General features: G+C 50.0%; 1 protein-coding gene across 1 annotated transcript in view; it reads right to left on the reverse strand.

The window, feature by feature from the left end:
* DCPS (decapping enzyme, scavenger) overlaps positions 1-21,552 on the reverse strand; it is a 36,866-nt gene that overhangs the window by 7,989 nt on the left and 7,325 nt on the right. The window contains exon 3 of the mRNA XM_045798099.2: positions 4,937-5,082. Coding sequence (XP_045654055.1) covers positions 4,937-5,082 — 146 coding nt within the window. The remainder of the gene's footprint in view (positions 1-4,936; positions 5,083-21,552) is intronic.

Below are 21,552 nucleotides of genomic sequence, written 5' to 3' on the forward strand. Positions count from 1 at the left end.
CGGCTATCTCCATAGACCCCTTCCCACTTTATTCAGGGACCACAGGCACAGTCGCTCAAGTGGGGAGCTCCTTCTGTACAGCGGGGCAGGAAAGGCTGCGGTCCCAGACATGGATGTGTGTGGGATTCCCCCCCGGCTGGGTGGGACTCTCGCTAGTGGTGGGCTTGGTGCCTCGACCCACCCAGAGCCACAGCAGTCTCAGCTGACACAGGCCCTGCGTGACACAGCAGAAGTGGCACAAGCCGGAGACAGCAATTACACAGACCTTTCCTGTCAACCCAGGGCCTCCGGCACCACCCCCGCAGACCTTTATCAGCCGCTGACAGTCTTCAGAGAACCCTTCCTTGAGTTCTGTGTGGATCCCAAGGATGTCCTTTTACAATTAGGGTCCTGGTGGCCTCTCTGAAGAAGCCAGCCTGCAGGGAGGTTAAAATAAGAAAGGCCCTGTTCTCACAGGGCTCAAACCCACAGACCTCCTCTCTCCTCTACTTCCCCAGAGCTCTGAGTCAACTCTCAGCTTGAAATCTGAGAGAGGAGCCTGCCAGAGCGCCAGAAACAGGGCAGCGGCCAGGCTGGCACTCAGAAGGGCCTCCCAGCTCGCTGAGGGGGCGGATCGGGAGGCCATGGCACCCACACAACCAGGCCAGTGGAGGGCTCCTCTGCCCACTCCCAGAAGTTTGGGCACGAATGGGGTCCGTGAAGGCCAGGGGCAGTGGGAGCTGGTCTGGAGTCTGCACACCTCATCCCCTGAGTCCACATCTCCGGCTCTCGGCCGGATGGCTAAGGTCAAATGTGACGATCTGAGACAGACAGGAGGGAGCAGAGGGTACCTGCCGGAGAAGATCCAGGGCTCTCAGACCACCACCCCCCAGTAAGACCCAGAGGTCAGTCACAATGTGGCCACCCACTACAAAAGAGGGGCCTTCCCAAGAATGCTAGCTGTGCCAGCCTCCCGGGAGTGGACTGGAGGACAGCCGGCAGCGGCTTCCTTGGGCAGCACCGGGGCCACAGCAATGCCCAGCATGTGGAGACTCTCCCACGGAGGCATTTCCTTTCCCACCGGAAGGCTCACTGGGAACGTACTGCAGGAAAAAAAAGTCAGCCGGAACCTGACCGAAAGTACCTCAAAAGTAAAGGGGAAGATGGAGGGGGATGACGACACTCTGTGGAGAGCCCTGGAGCGGCCTCCCAGGGGCCCTGGCTATCTCTTGCCCACAGATAAGCCGCCCCCACTTGGACTGGAAAGCTGTGTGATAGTTGATAGAGACCGAACTGGTTCTGGGGCCTACCCACGCTTAGTGTCCTCTCCCACCTCCTCACTAACTGGCTGACACCATAGGAAGTGGGGTACTCTCTCTGAGCCTGCTTCCCTGTTTGACAGGGGCAAACAATACCTCTGCGTCAGGGTGGAGTGGACTGTAAATGACTGACAGCACCCAGCACAGTGTAGCCCCGAAGAGCAGGGGAAGGCTCTTGGAAGGCTCCCACATGAGATGGCATCGGGCTGCAGCCTTGTGATGACAACAACACACGCTCTGCTGGAGGCTGCAGCACCGAGAGAGGAGGTGAGCAAAGGTGCGGTGGTGGCGAGCAGCCCTACCATGTGCCCGGTCCTAAGGGCCTCCAGGGACTCCCACTCACACGCACTCGTGTCCCCGTGTGGCAGGTAAAGAAAAAGCAAGCACGAGAAGTCCACCCAATTCCAACCCAGGGTCTGGCCCCCAGAGCCCACACTCCAGACCACGTGGGGAAGGCCTCTGGGAGAGCGGGCAGGACGTGTATCTATGAGAAGCCTCAGGACAGCAGCGCAGATAAGAAGGGGAGGGGACCAGGGAACAGAATTCACACAAATCACAAGGTGGGGGCGCATGTAACGGGCAGCGAGCCCATCAGAAAGCAAGCCCGGGAGACCCAGCCAGCTCTGGCTTCTGGAACGCAGCTGGCACAGCTTCCTTCAGTAGGTGACACTGGCAACTCTCCTCCCTTGGGATATCTCACTCCCCGTTCACTCTCCTCCTGCTTTTCTGCTCACCCACCTGCTGGCCGCTCTCCTCCTGGCCACCCTTCACCTGCCCACCTGCCCAGCGGTCTCAGCTCTGCACTCCCCTGGCCCCAGCCCTGGAATGGGCCCTGCACGTGCACTCAAGGGCAGCTACCCTTCCGGGGCCCGGTGCATGCTGGGATCAACAGGAAGGATGTGATCTGTGGCACTTCTCTCAATCCCCACTGGGACCCCAGTCACATTCTGCAGGCAGGGGGCTGGGTTCAGAAGTGCAGGGCTCACACTGCTCTGAGACAGCAAGTAAGAATCCAAACCCTGGCTGACACTGAACCTGATGACTCACAGCCCAACAGGTTTCGCCTGATGGTCCCTACCGCTCGGGACCCAGAGGTCGAAAGGCATCATTTAGTGAGGAGTTAACAAGCACCTCAAATCTGAGGAGCCAAATAGCATAGTCGGCTGATAGCGCAGGTGCCAGGGTGACGCTGCCGGCTGTGAATCCCATCTCCAAAGAGTCGCCGAGGTTCAGTGACGTGATGCACACCGTAGAGAATACTGGAACCGTCCCTGGCACCTGGCGAGTGCTCACAAGTCCTAAATTAAACTGTCTCCCACATAAGCCCTCTCTACTGTCCACGTCCCTCGTCCTAGTTGATGACCCCACGACCTATGCACGACCACCCACGCGGGACCTGGGCCCACCCCAGACTCTTCGCTTGCCTCTCCAAATCTGCCACCTTCGAGCCCTGCTTCTCAAATCATTGCTGAAGCCTTCCCCACTGCCTCGGCCTCGGTCTAGACCCATGCTGGCCCTTAGAGCCTTCCTGCTTCCACACTCGCTAGACTCCAATTCTTTAAATCTCACGGAATACATATGCTGAAAACCGTTTAGGGGACCCTCAGTGCCTATGGAAACTGTTCTGAAATTTGATGATTACTAGAAACAGAGATTAAAAAAAAAACCACAGATTTCCCACCTCAACTCCCTGCACATTCTGATTTAGGAGACGGGGAGTAGGGCCCCATGCTCTGTATTTTTAAAAATCTCCCCAGACAATCCGATGATCAGCAAGGTTTGGGAGCTCCTGGTCTCCCGACAAGGTGCACCCGCCTGCTCCTGGCCCCTGCCCGCCTCCTCCTGTTGTCTCCTGCCAATCCTCCAGGCCTCTGTGTCTCTGCACACGCTTTTCCCTCTGCCTGGAATGCCCTTCTCTGACTTGTCCACCAGCAAACTTCTGTTTGTCCCTGAAAACCCAACTGGACAATCCCTTCCTCCGGGAAGTCCCCCACTGTCCGAGCTGATCACCCCCCCCCCCCATGTCACCACTGAACTTCGTATACACACCACCCGCGGGATAGTACTTATCCCATCATATTGCACTGGTCAGACTCCACGGCTGTCTCCCCTCTAGGACTCTGGGGGCACTGCAAGTGTTTACCTTGGTGACCCTCCAGAGCCTACCACATGGCCCGGGACACAGTAGATGCTCAACAAATATTGTCAAATAACTGTTGTCAGTTGAGCCGAGTGCTTGTAAACTTAACTATTAGTCAAGAAAAAAAACGCATGAATGCTTGGGTCAAACAGAGCTTGGGAGAGTAGTGGAATTTTGTATTATTTTCCAAGAGGAACTAGACAGCAGTGTATAAGAAGGTATATACCACTCACACCAACTTGAAGAGCGTCCTCTTTTGGACCCATACTTGTGCAGTCAGTGCCACAGAACATATATTGCAGGAGATCCCTCTAGGACACTGGAGAGCAGCAGCTCTTTCTAGGAAAAGGGACACAGCTCTCCTTTCCACTTAGAAGACAGAGCACGTGCAGGGACTGCACACTTGCCAGCTTGAGCCAGCGGAACTGGTGCAAATACGGCCCAGGGGGCCAGGGCTAACAGCTGGCAGGGTCTGCCCCCGTGGGAAAGCGGGCTGTCGGCACACAGGGCATCCTGCGCACCCGCCAACCACCGTGCCCTTGCTTCTCCCAAGTGCAACGGAGCTGGCAGGGCCCCCACGGCGGGGGGGCCTTCTGGCCTGGGGGAAATGGTTCCGAGTGTCCTGTATGTGAGTGCCCGCCACTACCACGACCTGAATCCTGGGGCCAGTGGGTGCGAAGCGCTCAGAGAACAAGGGGGAGTGACGGAGAGTCGGAGATGGTGAGAGCCAGTGAGTGAGCAAGGAAACGCCTCATCCATCATATTTAATGCTGAGCATTCACTCGGGGCCAATTTCGGGCACAGGCTCTGGTTGGCACTGGGCCTCGGCCCAAGGAGGAGTCGGGATCTCTAAGCTAAGTAGCCTTGCATCTGCTCTAGTGGCTGAAGATACTGCCAAACCTCACATTAGCCCCTGAGCGAAGAGTCCTGCACTGAGCCGCCGGGGCCATCAGGACCCTGCCCTCTGGGGAGCAAATGCAAGGGGAACGAGTGAATGAAGTCTCTACTCTGGGCTTTGACTCCCAGAGGCGGAACTGGGAATAAAAGTCTCGACTAGGGTGGGGGGAGACCCTGGCATCGGTCTTGACCCATTCACCGATCCAGGTGAGGGCAGAGCCCCTCTGAGACGGCATCGGTGCTGCTGGAGACACAAATTCCTCAAAGGCCTAGGGGCTGCTCTGAGAGGCCCACAGAGCCTCAGTGGCACGCCCACGACCAGGGTCAATTCCCTTCTCAGTGAAGCCTTCTCTGACCACCCTGGATAAAAGAGTGACCACCTCAGCCCAGAGCTCCCCCTGGGCCACTCAATCTCTCCCATCTTGACAGTTACTTCCACATTTGTGTGCTGACCCCTGCCCCAGGAAGTACATAAGCCCCACGAGGGCAAGCTTTCCACTGGGCTCTCTGCTCGACCCCAAACCTGGCCCCTGACAGAGCCCCGAGAGAGATCCACCGGCCACAGGGAGCACTCCGTGTCCGTATCCCCTGGGCCAGTCACCTGGATGCTGAGGCTCTGGGACTCCAGGTGGGGTAAGGTGATGTTCTTGTAATCGCTTCCCGTCTCCCGGACCAGGCGGAGGTCCTGGCGCAGGTACTTCTGCAGGTGCTTCTCTGTGGCGGGGTAAACCACGGTGGTCTTTACGTCTGCAATGACAAACACAGCCCGGGACCGCAACGTTAGGCGTGCTCTCTGCACAGGCCTGTCGCACTCTGGTCCCCAGCACAGCGTGGTGACCCCGAGCCCATCTCTGAGTCCCCAGTGAACGGAGCCAAAGACTAAGAGGTTACAGTCACCTGGAATCCCCTCCCACGACGCGCCTCATGCTGGGCAACTCATGAGGTGAATCACACTCAGCATCTGTTAGTCACAGGGTTTTCGCTGGTAGGTCACTGGGCCCTTCCCTCTCTATGTTCTTGGCACAGGAATGAAAGGTTTTGGACACTTGTCACATAACAAATTTCTTCGTATGTGGCTTTTTGGACCCAAAACTGAAAATCTGACTTAAAGGTAAGTGGCCTCCCCTCCTGCAAAGCAGTGGGGCGTAGCTCAGCGGGGCACATCACAGTGGGTAAAGGCACGGACTCCAGAACTGGACTCTGTGAGTTCGAGTCCTGGCTCTGCCTGTTCCTTCCTTGGCACTCTGACCCCGGCCCAGTTCTTTAACCTTTCCAAGCCCTGATTTCCCAGTCTGTCAACTGAGGATAACAATAGCTCCTGATGCCCCAGAGCTGGGAGGATTAAACAAGTTAATACCTGTGAAGCACTTAGAACAACGTCTGACCCAAAGCAAATACAGTGTCAGTGCTGGCTATTTTTAATCGCCCGTCTCAACCTTGGCACCACTGACATTTTGGCCCAGATACTTCTTTGTCAGAGGGGCTGTCCCGTGCATTGAAGATGTTTATTAGCAGGATTGCAGGCTTCTACCAGGATGTTAGTAAAACCCTCTTTCCAGCTGTGACAACCAAAAACGCCTCCAGACATTGCCAAGTGTCCCCTGGGGGGACGAAATCGCCCCCAGTTGAGAACCACTGTTTGCATCAGCAGGAAATCTTGTAGTTTTCCCCAAACAGACTCTAGGCTAGGGTCCTGGTCCAACACCACCTGGTTTTGGTTAAATCCTTTTCCCTGTTTCTAATAACATCTGCTACAACTGTTATCATTCTTCATACGTAGTGCTTCAACATAGATGTTAAGAGCAGGAAAGGAAAATGGTATTCTAAAACCCCAGGAAAGCCCGGCAGGCACACTTTAACACTCCTGGAAATTCCCGCATTCACCTACAAACCTGCAGGCCCAGCTAAGAACCACCAACCTCTACTTTCGTACTTGGTCTAAGGATGTAGGTGCCTCGAATCCCCATTTCACAGGTGAACGAAAGGGTTCACAGGAGTCAGGACACACCCGATGTCATGCCGTGAGGTGTGGCAGAGGCCACACTGGACCTGGGGTCTCCTTCCCCTAAAGCTGGGGCTCTTCCACCACCTGCCTGCTGGCCCCATCTTACTCCAACAGCCCAGTGGAGAAGGCCCGAGGTGCTACACCAGGCAAACAACTTCGGGAAGGCTCAAAGGCCCTGGTCCATCGGCTCTGGGCGGCAGAGCAGCACAGCGCAAAGACACAAGCTCTGGACGTGAGCTGACAGGACGCTCTCCCCTTCCTGTGTGACCTTGGGCATATAACCCCTCAGAGTCCCCGGTTTCCTCATCTGTTAAAGAGTGAATAAAATCTGTCCCATGGAGTTGTCACCAACATTAAATAAAACACATTATCTGGACCACTGGAGGCACCCTGTCACCCCACTTCCTGGGAATCTCTGGGTCTGACCCTAAAAGGGTCACAGAGGCCTCCTCACAACCCTCTGGGCAGCAGCAAAGAGATCCTCCCTCCTCGCTCCCTAAGAGCCCTGGGTGACAGGCTAGTGGTCAAGTGCGCCAAGAACTCAAGAGGCAAGAGAACGCCACCAACAGACCCACTGGCATCACCCTGACTTGCAGCGGGCTCTAGATAAATCCCTTATCAAAGTACGGCTGGGCAGAGAAGAACAGATTCTGCTGCCAGTCAGCCTGGGTTCAAATCTGCACTTTGCAGCTACGTGACCTGGACACGGCGAGAAGTCAGTGAGCAGTAGATGGGAAGCCTTTAGAAAGTGCCCCCCACACAGAAACGTGCTCTTCGCATGCTAGCTCTCGTTGTTGTTGAGTTTGCGGTTACTCTGGTAGCCGGGGCTGGCAAAGCTGTGAGCGATGGCACTCCCTCGCTATGGGGGAGAAGGCTGGGGACAAAGGCAGCGTGCACACTGGAGAACAGCCTGTCCCGCTGGCCAAGAACACACAGCCCTGGGCTCACGGCCTTGGGCTCCCTGGCTGTTCCAGATCAGAAAGCCACGGGGCCCGCGAGCATGCCCGTCTGCCAAGACTTGTCAAAGACTGCCCAGCCACCCAGGGTGCTGGGAAGCAAGGGCCTCCCCAGGCCAGCCCCCTCCTGCCTTCCCTCTCAGTGGCAGGGAAAACACAAAAACACAGTTTCCAAATGCTCACTTCCTGCCATCTTTCTTCCTTTTCTGAGAAACTCCGGCCTGGATGCAGAAGCCCCACTGGTGGACCCTGGGCCCCCGAAAGCCAATCTACTCCTCAGCATCCAGTCTGTGTCAGACCACCATCAGAAGTCGAGGGCAGGGGCAGGGCAGCCTCACACACTGGCATCAGGGGTGAGGGCTGGCTTCCGTGCCTCCTGAGGCGCTGCCCCCCTCAAACCTGGACCACTCCCCTGGCTTCCTGCATGGTCTACACAACCCTGGGCCACCTTGCCCCAGCCCTCTCCAAGCTCACTGACCACCATCTCCCCCTTGATGTCTCTGCCTGAGCCACATGGACCTTCTTACAGTCAGTCCCACTAACTCACATCCCATCTCTAGACCTCTGACTAGCTGCTCCCACTGCCCGGCAGGCCTCCCGACCTGAGTCAACAGCACAGCTCTCCGACAGCCCAGCTTAAGAAACTCCTCTTCCTGCGTCGCTGCCTGTCTTGCTCGCTGGCTTGCTTTTTCCTCACTCCTCCCTACCTGACAACAGAGTAGAGATTTATTGTCTGATTCCCCCATTAGAATGTACCTTCCAGGAGGACAAGGGTTTTTCTCTACCTTTAAAAAGCTTTTTAGGGGCCCCTGGGTGGCTCAGTTGGTTAAGCGTCTGCCTTCAGCTCAGCTCATGATCTCAGACTCCTGGGATCGAGTCCTGCATCAGGCTCCACGCTCAGCCGGGAGCCTGCTTCTTCCTCTGCCTCCCACTCCCGCTCATGCTCTCTCTAATAAATAAATAAAAATCTTTAAAAAAAAGTTTTAAAATCAATTTTATCCCCAGCACCTGGAATAGCACTTGGCCTACAGAAGGCACTCAACAAATACAGAACAAATGGATAAATGAATCTGGCCTTTTAGACATTAAACCCAGGAAGGGCAATTTTGAACCAATGCTGAATAAAATCTCTCGGATAAAAATCAATATGTCTTCCAATGCTAAGTTTCTCATTGGCAGGTAAAAGCAAACACTGGTGCCTACCTAAATGCCAACTCAAGATGCTGACCTGCAAGTGAACCTCATGAGAATTTTGGTCAAGTGTTAATGCCCCCAAATGCTCAAACCACCAGGTAAAATATGTTGGGGAACAGGTGTCCACACCTCAAAAATACCTCTCCATAGATTACTTATTAATGACAAAGGGACCAGGTGACCAGAGTTAACATCACTCCAAATGGGACACACCGACATCAAATGCCTCTGGAGGGATGTGCCATGCTACTCTAGCCAAAAATGCGTGCTCTGAATCTAATCACAAGGAAGTGTCAGCCAGCCCCAATCCAGGGACATTCTATACAAGTGGCCTTACAACCCTCCAAAAGGGTCAAAGTCAGAGAAAACAAAGACAGAAGGACTGCTCTGCATTAAAGGACGCTATAGACTGGACTGGATCCTGGACGAGGGAGGGGAGTCGTGCTCGAAAGATGGTATCGGAACAATAACGGTCTTGACATTACAAACTAGCTTTGTATAAATGTGAAATTTCCGAAAATTGATCACTTTACTCTGGTTCCTAGGAAACACACACTGCAGCGCTTTGCAAGGAAGGGTATGATGTCTGCAACTTACTTTTCAGTAATAACAGTAGTAACGAAATATTATATGTATATGTGGAGAGAGAAAAGGCAAATGTGGCAAAATGTTAACAGTAGGGCTTTTTTTTTTTTTTTTTTTAAGATTTTATCTATTTATTTGTCAGAAAGAGAGTGCGCAAACAAGCACAAGCAGGGGGAGCTGCAGGCAGAGGGAGAAGCAGATTCCCCACTGGGCAAGGAGCCCAGGACCCTGGGATCATGACCCGAACTGAAGGCAGACGCTTAACCGACTGAGCCACCCAGGCGTTCGAACTATAAGGCTTTTAGGAGGGAGTTCTTTGTACCATTCTTACAACTTTTCTGTAGGGTTGAAAAATTTTTTTCAAAATAAAGTTAAAAAAAAAAGGGTGTTGATACCCTCCGGACCCTCAGAGCTAACCGCCGACAGATATACCAGGCACTGTACTAAGCCCTATGCGTATATTAACTCATTCAGTCCCTACGACCAATGTGAGGTGGATATTATTACAATCCCCGTTTCACAAAGAAAGAACCTGTGGCGCCCTCGTTCCCATAGCTCCGTCTGGCTCAGGACCAGGTGCCAACCCTGTGGGTCAGCCGATGAGGCTTGACGACCTTCCTGGTGCCCTCTGCTGACCTCCACTCAGCAAACTGACTTAAGCGGGCCACCCGTCCAAGGTGAGCAGGATCTGGCACCTTCCCCACCCAATTTTTCCCTGTGGCTAGAGAAACAGCAAGGAACACCCCACTCCTGCCCTCCTATGGTATTCTTAAAACACACACACACAACAAAAACAGCTTGGAACAATGTCAAACCTTTCAAAAACCCATCTCTCATCATATTCACAATACGATACAGCTGAACCTTGAATGGCACGGGTTTGAACTGCATGGGTTCACTTACACAGAGGTTTTTCGATAAAAATACAATAAGGTACTGGCCTAATGTAAGTGTATATTGTCTTCGTTATGATTTTCTTAATAACACTGTCTTCTGTCCAGCTTATTTCATTGTAAGAATACGGGAGAGGATACATACAACGTACAAACTACGTGTTAATCAATGGCTCATGCCACCAGCAAGGCTTCCAGTCAACAGGAAGCTATCAAGTTTTAGGGGAGTTGAAAGTTATGTGTGGATTTTCAACTCCATGAGGGGTTAAGTTTGGGGAGAGTAGTACAGTTCTGGGGGAGTTTTAGCGGAGAGTTAATTTAGGGGGGAGTGGATTTTCAACGGCATGGGGGATCAGCACCCCTCACCCCGGCACTGCTCAAGGGACAATTATACATTAAAAGGACTTCCCTGATACTCCTTATAAAGACTCCCCGCCTCTCATGCTTTTTAAAGCTTTTTTACTTTTAATTCAAGGAGGGCTGGTGCATAGGTTAGGGTCATGTGAAGTTTGGTTTTAGGCTTCCTGCTCTTCCCCACACACCACTTTCAATTCTTCTTGCCATTTCTTTGCTTGTGTACTTCCACGCTTCTCAATTACACATATTTTTGTTGTTGTTGTTCCCCCTTTTCACTTTTACTATTACTTATTAACTTCCCATTATGGAAGATAAGGATTTAGCTTTTTTACCAGCATGTCCACACACGCGTGTGCGCCCATACTCCCCCCAACCCTGTCCTCACAAAACAACTATATTACAATTGTGGATAAGTCCGTATTCAACGTCAACACTACAGTGATGATTTACACGCTGTGCACCACTGAATACTAGGACTGTTTTTCCTTTTTAGCACAATTTTTGGTATACGGAGTTAGCAGTTAGTCTTTTATTTGCTCACTTTTCTGTGAACTTGTCACTAATTCCATCCACTTTTTGTTTATATAAATCTCCTTTTAATGTTAAAACTAAGGAGGAACACAAGCAACGTATCCTCCCGGAGCCCCTGACTCGCTCCAACAGGTGCTGTGCGGAGCTGTGCCCTGGGACCTCCGTGCACCACCATCCTGGGGCTGCCTCCCCTACTTTGCTTCCTGGGTCCACTGTCTCGCTCTTTCCTGTCTGCATCTTTATTTACTAAAGCAGTGGTTCTCAAACTTCACGGTACATCAGAACCACCTTTTTAAGAAGTTCCATGTGTAGCGGCTGCCGCTGGTCCTGGTCCCGGGACCACACATCGAGGCAAGCTAAAGCAGAAAGTCAAGTTGCTTCCAGAGCTAGGGTACAAGGGAGATAAATTTAGAGACCTAGAACACCTGAAAATGTCTTTATTCTACCGTCATATGTAATTAAGAGCTTGGTAAAAGAATTCTACGATGGAAAGCGATGACCCTCAAAATCTGAAAGCTCCATGATCTTCTAGATTGTGATGCTGCTGATGAGAAGCCTGAGGTCATTCTGATCCGCAGTCCTTTGTACTGACCTGTTTTCTTGTTGTCCTCAATGTCCCAATCAACTTGATGGGTCCTGGAGTGGTTTCTACTTATCCCTTGAACTGGGTTAACTGTTGAGCCCTTTCAATCTCAAAAATCACGTTCTTCAGTCCTGGGAAACAATCTTATTTCTTTGGTCATTTTCTTCCCTACTTCCCCCCACCCCGCCCCTGTCTTTCTGGAACACCTACTGGGACATCCATCTTCTACTTCCACTTTTCTTTTCTCTCCTCATGTTCTGCTGGCTGCTCTGCTTTTGAGTAAGTTTTCTTCAACTTCTTCTTCTCTTCTATGAAAGTTTTCATTTCTGCTACATATTTAATTTCTAAGAGCTGTTAGAAAATTCCTCATGGACAGCATCTTACTCTTATGCATCTAATAGACCATGGTCTGTCTTGGACATTAATGGCAGTTTTTGCACATTTCCTCTCCCTGCATGGTTTTTGTTTCTTCCTAGTTCTTTTCTTTTCTTTCCTTTCTTTATCAATAGACAGGGCACTTTACTCAAGTCTGGTCACCTTGCCTGTCCACTCACTCATATTTGAGGGCAGAGCATGAAAAAGCCGATGGGAAATTCTGTGGACATAGATGTGTTCACCTGGAGCTTCATTTTAGGATGATCGGGCTATGCCCTTGCATGACAGAACCCCCAAGAGTTCGTCTTCTCTCTCGAGCTGGTCAGATTCTCCACGCATGACTCTCCCAGTATCATACATGGAGGTGTAAGTCTGGCTGACAGCATCCTGAGAGACGAGGAGGAGAAGCAGCTGGCGGGAGAGGGCACGGGGTGATCTACCACTGACTACGTAAACTTCCACTTAACCCTCCACATTTCAGTACCCTGAGGCCCCCTCCGCCGCACCTAGAATCTCTAGACCCTGTTTGAACCTCTCCAGAGGCTGGATCTCTAAGAGCAGCAGCGACCAGTTGTGTGCAGTGGGACAGGATTTATGGGACCTGCCAGCTCAGGTTCCCTCCCGCACATCCGCTGGGTCTGTCACTCCTCCCCCGGTCATTTCCTAGGCTTGTCTCCTCTTCCTTCTCTAGTCTCAACGGCATAATTTTTTGTAAGGTAATTCCTTTAATGTCATTTTTAGTGAGGGTTTTAGAGGAAGTGGATGGGCAAAATGCCCCCTTTTAACTGGAAGCCCATGTCCCTGTCCTTCTGTCTCCCTTATAATGCTTTATTTTAAAAAAAATGTATTATCAAGGGCGTGCCGGGGTGGCTTAGTTGGTTAAGTGTCTGACTTCAGCTCAGGTCATGATCTCAAGGTCCTGGGGTTAAGCCCCAGTGGGAAGCCTGCTTCTCCCTCTCTCTCTCTCCCCCAGCTTGTGCTCTCTCCCAAGTAGATAAATAAAATCTTTTTTTTATAAAGATTTTATTTATTTATTTGAAAGAGAGAGACTGAGTGAGCAGGAGAGAGCATGAGCAGGGGAAGGGGGAGGAGCAGACTCCCCTGCCGAGCAGGGAGCCTGACACAGGGCTCAATCCCAGGACCCTGGCATCATGACCCAAGCCGAAGGCAGTCGCTTAACCAACTGAGCCACCGAGGCGCCCCTCAAGTAGATAAATACAATGTTAACAAAAAAAAAAAAAAAAAAGGAGAAAGAAAAAATGTCTTATTGAAGTACAGTTGCCATACAATGCTGTATTGGTTTCAGGTGTACAATATATCGATTTGACAATTCTATATATTACTTAACACTCCCCAAGATAAGTGTAGTCACCATCTGTCACCATACCACCATCCGTCACCACAAATACTGGGTATTTATCCAAAGAAAACGAAAACACTAATTCAAGAAGACATATGCACCCCTATGTTTACGGCAGCATTATTTACAAAAGCCAAGAGAAGGAAGCAGCCCAAGTGTCCACCGACTGATGAATGGATAAGGAAGATGTGGTATGTATATACAATGGAGTAGTACTCAGTCAGCAAAAAGAGCGAGATCTCGCCACTTGTGACAACACCTAGGGACCTAGAGGTTATTGTGCTACGTGAAATAAGTCACAGGAAGACAAATATTATATGATTTCATTTATATGTGGAATCTAAAACACAAAACCAACAACCAAAAAAACCAGAAGTTTATTCCAGTTATAAAATAAATAAGTCACGGAAAGGAAAGATACAGCACAGGGAGCATAGTTAGTAATACTGTAATAATGTTGCATAACCCTTTCTTTTTCCTCTAACCTGTTTATTGCCACTTGACCTATTTGTTTCTTTATGGTTCATCTCCTCCAACTGGACGTAAGCTCCTTGAGAGCAGAGCCTTTGTTTTATATACTGTGTGTGCAATGCCTAAAACAGCCCGACACATACTAGGCCCTAACCATACGGTTACAGAACAGAATATATATTATGCCACTTTATTTTTCAAAGAGCACGTGCACGTGCACAACTGCATACACATGAGAATGCACAGAAAAAAGTCTCAAATTCAGGACATATTCCAAGATGTTGAAAGGTTATCTCTGGGTGGTGGCGTTATATATAATTGTAACCTTCTAAATTAATTTTGGGGGGACATTTATTACATTTTCCAAAACAAACGTGGATCACTTACGTAACAAATATATCAAAAGCCGAAAAATAAGCCGCTCCTTAAATAAGCCCCAGAGAGGTTAAGTAATTTGCCCAAGGCCACACAGCCAGTAAGGGGTGGAGCTGAGATCTAACCCGGTCTGGCTCCTCTATGCAACACTGCTTTCCCCATGCCACAGGGCCGTTCTTTCAGACCTTCCCCTAAGAAACCTGTACTACCGCCGGCCGGGTTCTCCAAATGCAGCCTGATCAGACAGGAGAAACATCATTAGTTCCAACCCTTCCCAAAGACACGTAAACAGCTGTCAGCAAACCCAAAGGGCAAAATAAGGTGCCAGAGAGATTGGGGCGGCAGACTGGGAGGTCTGGGGGTACCTCAGAGCGTGCAGAGACCCCATGACAGCGCTGCGCTCTGCCGTGCCTCCTGGGGAGGGGGGGGACAGAGGCACACATCCCTCAGCTCTGGGGGCACACTGAGGTACTCATCACCAGGGTACACTGCAGCCAGATGCTGGGCTAGAACAGGCTCTGGTGGGGCACACACAGGGACGGAAGACGATCCCGCTTACAATTAAGGGACAACAGCTGTTTCAACTTATGTGTGCTGTAGCATCCCCCACTGCTCCCCACCAAAGATGCCAGTGCTGGCTCTCGGGGAAGGACGCCTGTGGTGGGGTCCGAGGAGACCTAGGTGGTGGTCTTGCAGCCCTTGTGGGGCTTGGGGCCGCAGGGATGTTTTGGCCACAGGGGTGTTTTGGCCGCAGGAACGGTCACACCAATGCATTCCAGATGAACAGTGGCCCTATACACAGATTCCTTCTCTTTGCAGCTTAGGCGGGCGGCCTGGCATGCCCACAGCTAGGACAGCTCCATTCTGCCTCATAAGACCCTTAAGAGTCTCCTGAAAGGCTTTCTCCAAGAAATACACTCACCCCCTGTCCTCCACCTGGACACGAGAGCCCAACTGCTTTCAGAGGTGGAGGCAGGGCTATGTAGAGGAAAGAGCAGCTGCCTTTCTTGCTCTCTGCCAAAGCTGGCTTAGCCAAATCCCCAGGAAAATGCTGCTGCACATGAAACATGAAAATGCAAACCACAGACAGTCTGCTCTCCTTCCCATACACATGTTCAAACAAGACTGCTTTCCAGCCGTTACTGATGACTTCTACACGATGAGGTAATTTCTATGGCTCAGTCTGTGGCTTTTGCTCTCCTTTCATTATGATGAGCCAGTTTCAACTTATTTGACCCAGATGTGCGGGCTCAGGAGAGCCTGGGAGAAGCAACAGCAAAGCATGATCTGCGTGTGAAGCCCACCCCACCTCCCTTCCACAAGGGCCAAGCAGAGCCACCCAAGTGATGGGGCAGATGACCGAGGCTGGCAGGGCGCTCCATCAAAGGACCGGGACAGAAGGGCTGGCAAGGGGGAGGGGCTGCAGGGTCCCCTGGGGACTTGCAATCTCTTCCCTCCTCTTGGGGAGCTCCCCTGACGAGGTGACCCTCTCCTCAGCCCGGCCTCACAGTGGCCAGAGAGCAGGCCGGAGGCTGGAGAGGAGGCGGTCCGTGTCCTGCACTGCAGGGATGCTGCAAGTACTCAAGGGGAGGCCTGAAGAGACTTCCAGATCAAAAATAAACAGGGATGAAGGGTGTGGTCAGGATCCTACTGGAAGCTTTGGCTGCTCCACAGCAAACCTTCAAACCACTAATTACCTGTCTCCATGACAGCTCAGAGATGCTATTAGAGGCAGAGGAGAGGCAGCTGCTGATTTTAGCCAGGCCCTGGATCTGACAGGCTCCTTCCCTCCTCCTCAGGTCTCCGAGGCCCGGGAGGGAGAGGAGGGGCGTACGGCAGGACCCGACGGCCCACAACCAAATTCGGCAACTCTGGATGCTGCTCCAGGGCTGCCTGGGGTAGCCTTTGGTTACGTGGTATCAGAGGTGGTCCGTTAGGAATGGGAAATGCTGCTGGATAATGGCTGTGCAGCTTACAGCACTCCACAAAGTTCCACTTGAACAGGACTGAGAACTGGTACCGAATGAGGTAACGGAGCCATGCACCGACAGTCCTGCCCTTAGGGCTGAGAGACCCCCACATTCCCACACACGGGAAGAAGCTATTCTGGGGTTAAGCAGACCAGTCTACAAAAGCTATTGGACCGAACACTCAGGAGTTCCAAAACATGGCGCCTCTCTCAACTTCCTGCCTAAAGGCATTTCCTTATTCACTCAGAGAGGAGCACAGGGACCGGGTCCCAGCACAACATCCATGGTCACTGCCATATTGTGTGCGCTGGTCGGAAGGGGGCAGAAGATCAAAGGCACAGGGTATATCCCCCACTGAGAGGGGCCCAGGACTACCAGAATTTCAGGTTATCACTCACTAAGAAGTCTGGATCAGAAGAGGACAAGAGAACCAGGCTGCCACAGGCTGGCAGCCACAGTCGGAGCCAAGCAATGAAGTGGAACCAGCTATCCTGTGGGAAATCCGCCTTCGCCCACTGGTCCTGAGTAAGCTGACTTTTCTGCTGACTTGAGCCTCAAGACTGCCACAGAATCTTGGGACCTTGCCCCAACTGGGAGAGAGAGAGAGAACGAGAACACCGGTCTTGTGGCGGTGACTACATCTCAGTAGCTCAGGACCTACTCACTTCTCGCTTCTGAATCAGTGACTTCTCCCGGCTTCGTGGCAGCCATGAGTCTAAATGGAGAACTGAACAGAGGGCCTCTGCTCTCAGCTGGAGGGAGGCGATGGGGACACAGGAGGCAGTGTGCAAGGGGTCCCTGAGCTGAGGTGGCAGGGGAAGGAGAGCATGAGCCAATCAGACTGCCAAGAGAAAGGAAGAACCCAGATTCTGGGTAAAGAATTTTACCCAGGCGTTAGGGGCCTTTCAATCTTGAAATGTCTGCTTGTTGTTACTCTACCGTTTCTCCAAGTCCCAGAAGGTGCTTGGCTCCCTGGTGTCAGGAGCTCCGAAGCACCCAGGAAGAAAAGTAGACAGAAATCGGCCATCTTGGGACACCTGGGTGGCTCAGTCAGTTAAGCGTCTGCCTTTGGCTCAGGTCATGATCCCAGGGTCCTGGGATCGAGTCCCGTATGGGGGGGTCCCTGCTCAGTGGGGAGTCTGCTTCTCCCTCTCCTCCCCGCCCGTACTCTCTGTTGTTATCTCTCTCTCTCAAATAAGTAAAATCTTAAAAAAAAAAAAAAAAAAAAAAAAGGAAGGAAATCTGCCCTCTTTAGGTGGCCTCAAGTGATGAAACCAAAGAAGTAGGTTCCCGTGGGTTCACTCACCTTTTCCCCGGCTCCATTTCAAAGCCCAGCTAATGTCAGGAGCAGCCGCCTCCACAGACTCTAACCCACCCGCTCCCAGTGTGCACCCCTCCACAGCTTCTGCCCTCCATTAGCATCTCCCAGGTGCAGCTCCGTAGACAGACGTAATTCACCAGTTTGGGGCCCACGTATCTTGGGGGTACGCAGTCTTGCTGATGAACTAACAAGCCCCGCAAAACAAGGGTCATTCAGGCTGTGAAGGAAAGAGGCAGAGGCACCAATCCAGGATAATCTGATCATCTGCTTCTTTGTTTTCTTTGGTGATGAGGTTAACATCCTAAGAAATATCTATCCAAACATCACATGAATAAATTCTCAAATAATTCAGAAGTCTAATCCCCACACTTTTCATTGAAATAACACTAACAATATTTGGGTGTTTACTATCCCAGTCTTTAGTGAGTTTACATATATATGAACATAGCTACATAACGTTTTTTAAAAAAATATTTTATTTATTTATTTAAGAAAGAGAGATCACAAAGAGGGGGAGGGGCAGAGGGAGAAATGGGCTCCCCACCGAGCAGGGAGCCCGACATGGAGCTCAATCCCAGGACCCTACGATTATGACTTGAGCTGAAGCTTAGACACTTAACCGACTGAACCACCCAGGCACCCCAAGGTCTTTTTTTTAAGCACAAATGGGCTGATCCTTTATGTGACCTCTGGCGTGACAGTACATACCTAGCTGGCTCCAAGTACCCAGGTACAGAGGAAGGGAAGCGAAGCTGTAAGTTGGGATCAACTGAAGGATATCTAGAACCAACTGGTTCCATCCAATGCCATACCCTCATCCCAGGGATAGGCACTTAATGCCAGATGAAAACAGGGGGGCCGTCCTCCAAAGACAGAAAACCATGGACTAGAGTAGCGGTAGGCAAGCTTTTCTGGAAAAAGCTCGTGTGACAGTAAATATTTTAGGTGTTGTAGGTCATGCTGTCTCTTTCATATTCGTCTTAGTTTTTTCTGTTTTAAAAAGGTAAAAACCATTCTTGCCTCACAGCCATACAAAAAGAAGCAGCCCACAAGCTATAGTGGATAAGAGAGCGTGAGGGGTCCAGCGTGGGTGTTGGTGCCTCCAGCGTGCCAATCAAACAGCGCCAACAAGGCCCACTCACCATCCACACAGCACTGGGCTGGCTACTCATCCAGGAGGACTGCTGTGGAAATAGACCTACCAGTGGGTGGGGGACAAAGCCCACATCAGCTCACTAGACCATGAGCCCACTTCTTCATTTTTAAACACATATGAGCTAACATTCACCAGACGTTAAGAGAAAACAAGCAGCCTGAAAAAGAATGACCAAAATAAACAACCAGAACCAGATTCCAGAGGAAATGAGATCATGGAAGGGTCAGGAGATAATTTTTTAAATAATTCTAATTAGTGTGTCAGAGAAAGTCAATTTGGACCCTGTAAAGCAAGAGCAAGATGCTAAGAAAATGAAACAGAGCATCAGTGGGAAGAAAATTAAAAATATGATTGCCAAATTAAAACCTTCACTAGAAAGGTCTGGAAAATAAAGTTACAACGATCTACTGGACTGTAAAAAGAAAAGACATAAATGGGAAAAGTAGGAGAACAGAAGCAATACACAGGATCACTCTAGGAGACTAATGCCTATAGGGTTTCCAGTAAGAGGAAATAAAGGAAACAGAGGGAAGGAAATTATCAAAGAAATAACAGAAAAAATGTACAGAGCGGAAGAATGACATAAGACTTTAAATCAAAGGGTCCAAAAGTACCGAGTACAATGAATGAAAAAAAAAATCGAACCTTGACACAGCCTTACAATATTTCAGTACATCTAAGATAAAAAGCATACCAAGATAAGCTTCCAGAGAAGGAAACTAATAAAGCAAGAAAAAAAAAAAAAGAATGAAAATGAAAAACCAAGTTAACTGTAAGAAAATGAAAATTAAACCGTCATCGGATGTCTTGTTAACAACAATGGATGCCTGAAGTCAACAGATCAGTGCCTTTAATGTTTTGAGGGAAAGAAATTTAAATTCTGTATTCATTCAAACCATCAATCAAAAGTGAGGGCAAAATAAAGGGTTCAAGGTTTACCTTTCATGTGTTCTTTCTGAGGAAGTACTAAAGACTGTGCTTCAGCGAAGTCAGAGACTAAAACAAGAGACACATCGAATCCAGAGAACAGTGGATCTAACCCCGAAAAGCTGTGACAGAAAGTCTCAAGTTGAGAGCCATACAGCATGCCTAAAGAATCAGCTGTCCAGATTGGAGCAGCAGGAAAGAGTGTTCTGGAAACAGTATTTCCAGGAAGGAAGGACTTATCATGTAATGAATTATCAAGCTAAGTGGCTGGATAATTTCAAAAACAGAGTAAAGGCTCAGGATTCTTTCAGTCACAATTTTAAAAAAAGAGGCAACTAGAAACTTTATGAAAAAGGAAAAACAAAATAATGGTTCAAGTATGAAGTGAGCTAAAAAGCAGCATGATTTGGAGGAACTGATGGGATGTGAGAACAGAGCATCCATTTGACATCAGAGGCATCCTCCTTCCAGGGACATGGGGGCCTCAAGCACTGGGCAGGTGGGAGAGGAACTAGAACCCAGCACTCTGCCTGAGTGTGCAGTGCACATTACTCTGGCCACCATAATGTAAATGCTGTTTACTGGTGGGCAGCTCAGAATCTACATACAGACAAAGCACACAAGACCTGATTACAATCATGCAACAGAACATACCATAACAATGTGAAATACAAGCATGGCTGACAGAGAAGTTGGGAGACAGCAAAACAAGAAAAGGCTAGAGGCACGGACGGATATTCTTAACTGACAGAGTGTCAAACCCAAGGAGAGGGATCAAGGGCTAAAGGTTTCATTGTATTTAGGATTCCAAAGGCAATTTTTAAAAACCCTAAAAATAATAACATAAACATAAAAAATTGGAAGGAGAGGGGAGGGAGGGTGAGAAATGTATAAAGGAGCTAAACCTTTCTATCTCCACTGTGGGGGACCAAGAAGGTCAAAATGTGACAAATCAAGGAGTTGCATTATCTTATTTTTCAGTTAAAGGTCTAGAGTAAACTACCAGAAGCACTAACCCCAGAAATTCTCTTCATGGTAGTTGCTTCTGGAAAGCAGGACCAGGGTGGAGCAGAGTGGTACAAAAGCCTGTTCCTGGCCATGTATATAAGCCTTTCAGTACTATTTGATGACTTGACCATGTGACTGTATGACTTTGATGAATGGCCTAGCTCTACCACAGAGAGACCTATTCAGTAGGTCCAGATTCTGTATTCGAGAAAGCTCCGTAAGCATTTGTGATGAATAGTTCTAGTTAAAAATCACATTACTAAATAAACCCCTAGAGTTCCATTCAAATCTGAGATACTGTGGTTCCATGCTCTCATAGGATACCAAAGCCCACTGAGGTGGGCTAGCCAGCGATCTGATTCCTCATTTTTCATTGAGAGAAACTGAGTTTCAGAGCAATTCCATAACTTGCCCTGGTGTCACCCACCGGCCGCAAGCCTGGGGTGTTTCTCATGTTAGACGATGGGGCTCTTTCAACATCCCGCCCAGGACCTAACATTTCTGGCAAGTATTTCCCTGTTGGTCACTGTTCAGAGAACTCCTGTCCTTCAGCTCAGCTGCAGTGGGAGGCCTGCAGAGGATACGCACAGGGGATGGGGTGATGGGCCCGTGCCAGTATGTGCTGGAGTGGAGCCCACAGGCCTGGTACCGAGCCTTCTCCTCCAGTAGCTGGAGGACCTCCCCACACTGCCGTATTCTGCCAGGGCTGGCCCCAGCACAGCACAGGCTCCCTTGTCCACCAGAGAGAAAAGAATCAGGCCCCACCTCTTCTCTGCACCAGAAAAAAGGTGGTATGTAGAAATACAAGTCTGCTAATGCCCAAAACCCAGAAGAAGGCCTTCATCAAACACTTTCGGCCACAGTGACTGGAAACCAAATTTGAGAATGAAGGCCGGACCCTACAAATTAGTGGGGGAATATTTTTAGGTCTTCTAAGGACATCCTGGTTTTTCTTAACTTTTTTTGTTTGTTGTTGTTGGTTTTTTTCTTAACTTTTAATTGGGCAGTACACTGTACAATATAAAATGTGTATGAATACACATGTATACATATTTTTATATATACACACATATATACATAAATATAAAATGGGTACTGTTTAAAGACCTAAAATAAAAGAACACCCATGCGTGGAGCGTGGAGCCCGAGA

Source organism: Ursus americanus, chromosome 16 (genome assembly GCF_024610735.1).
Source record: "Ursus americanus isolate L20-20 chromosome 16, mUrsAme1.1.p, whole genome shotgun sequence".
In the NCBI taxonomy this organism is placed as follows: Eukaryota; Metazoa; Chordata; class Mammalia; order Carnivora; family Ursidae; genus Ursus; species Ursus americanus.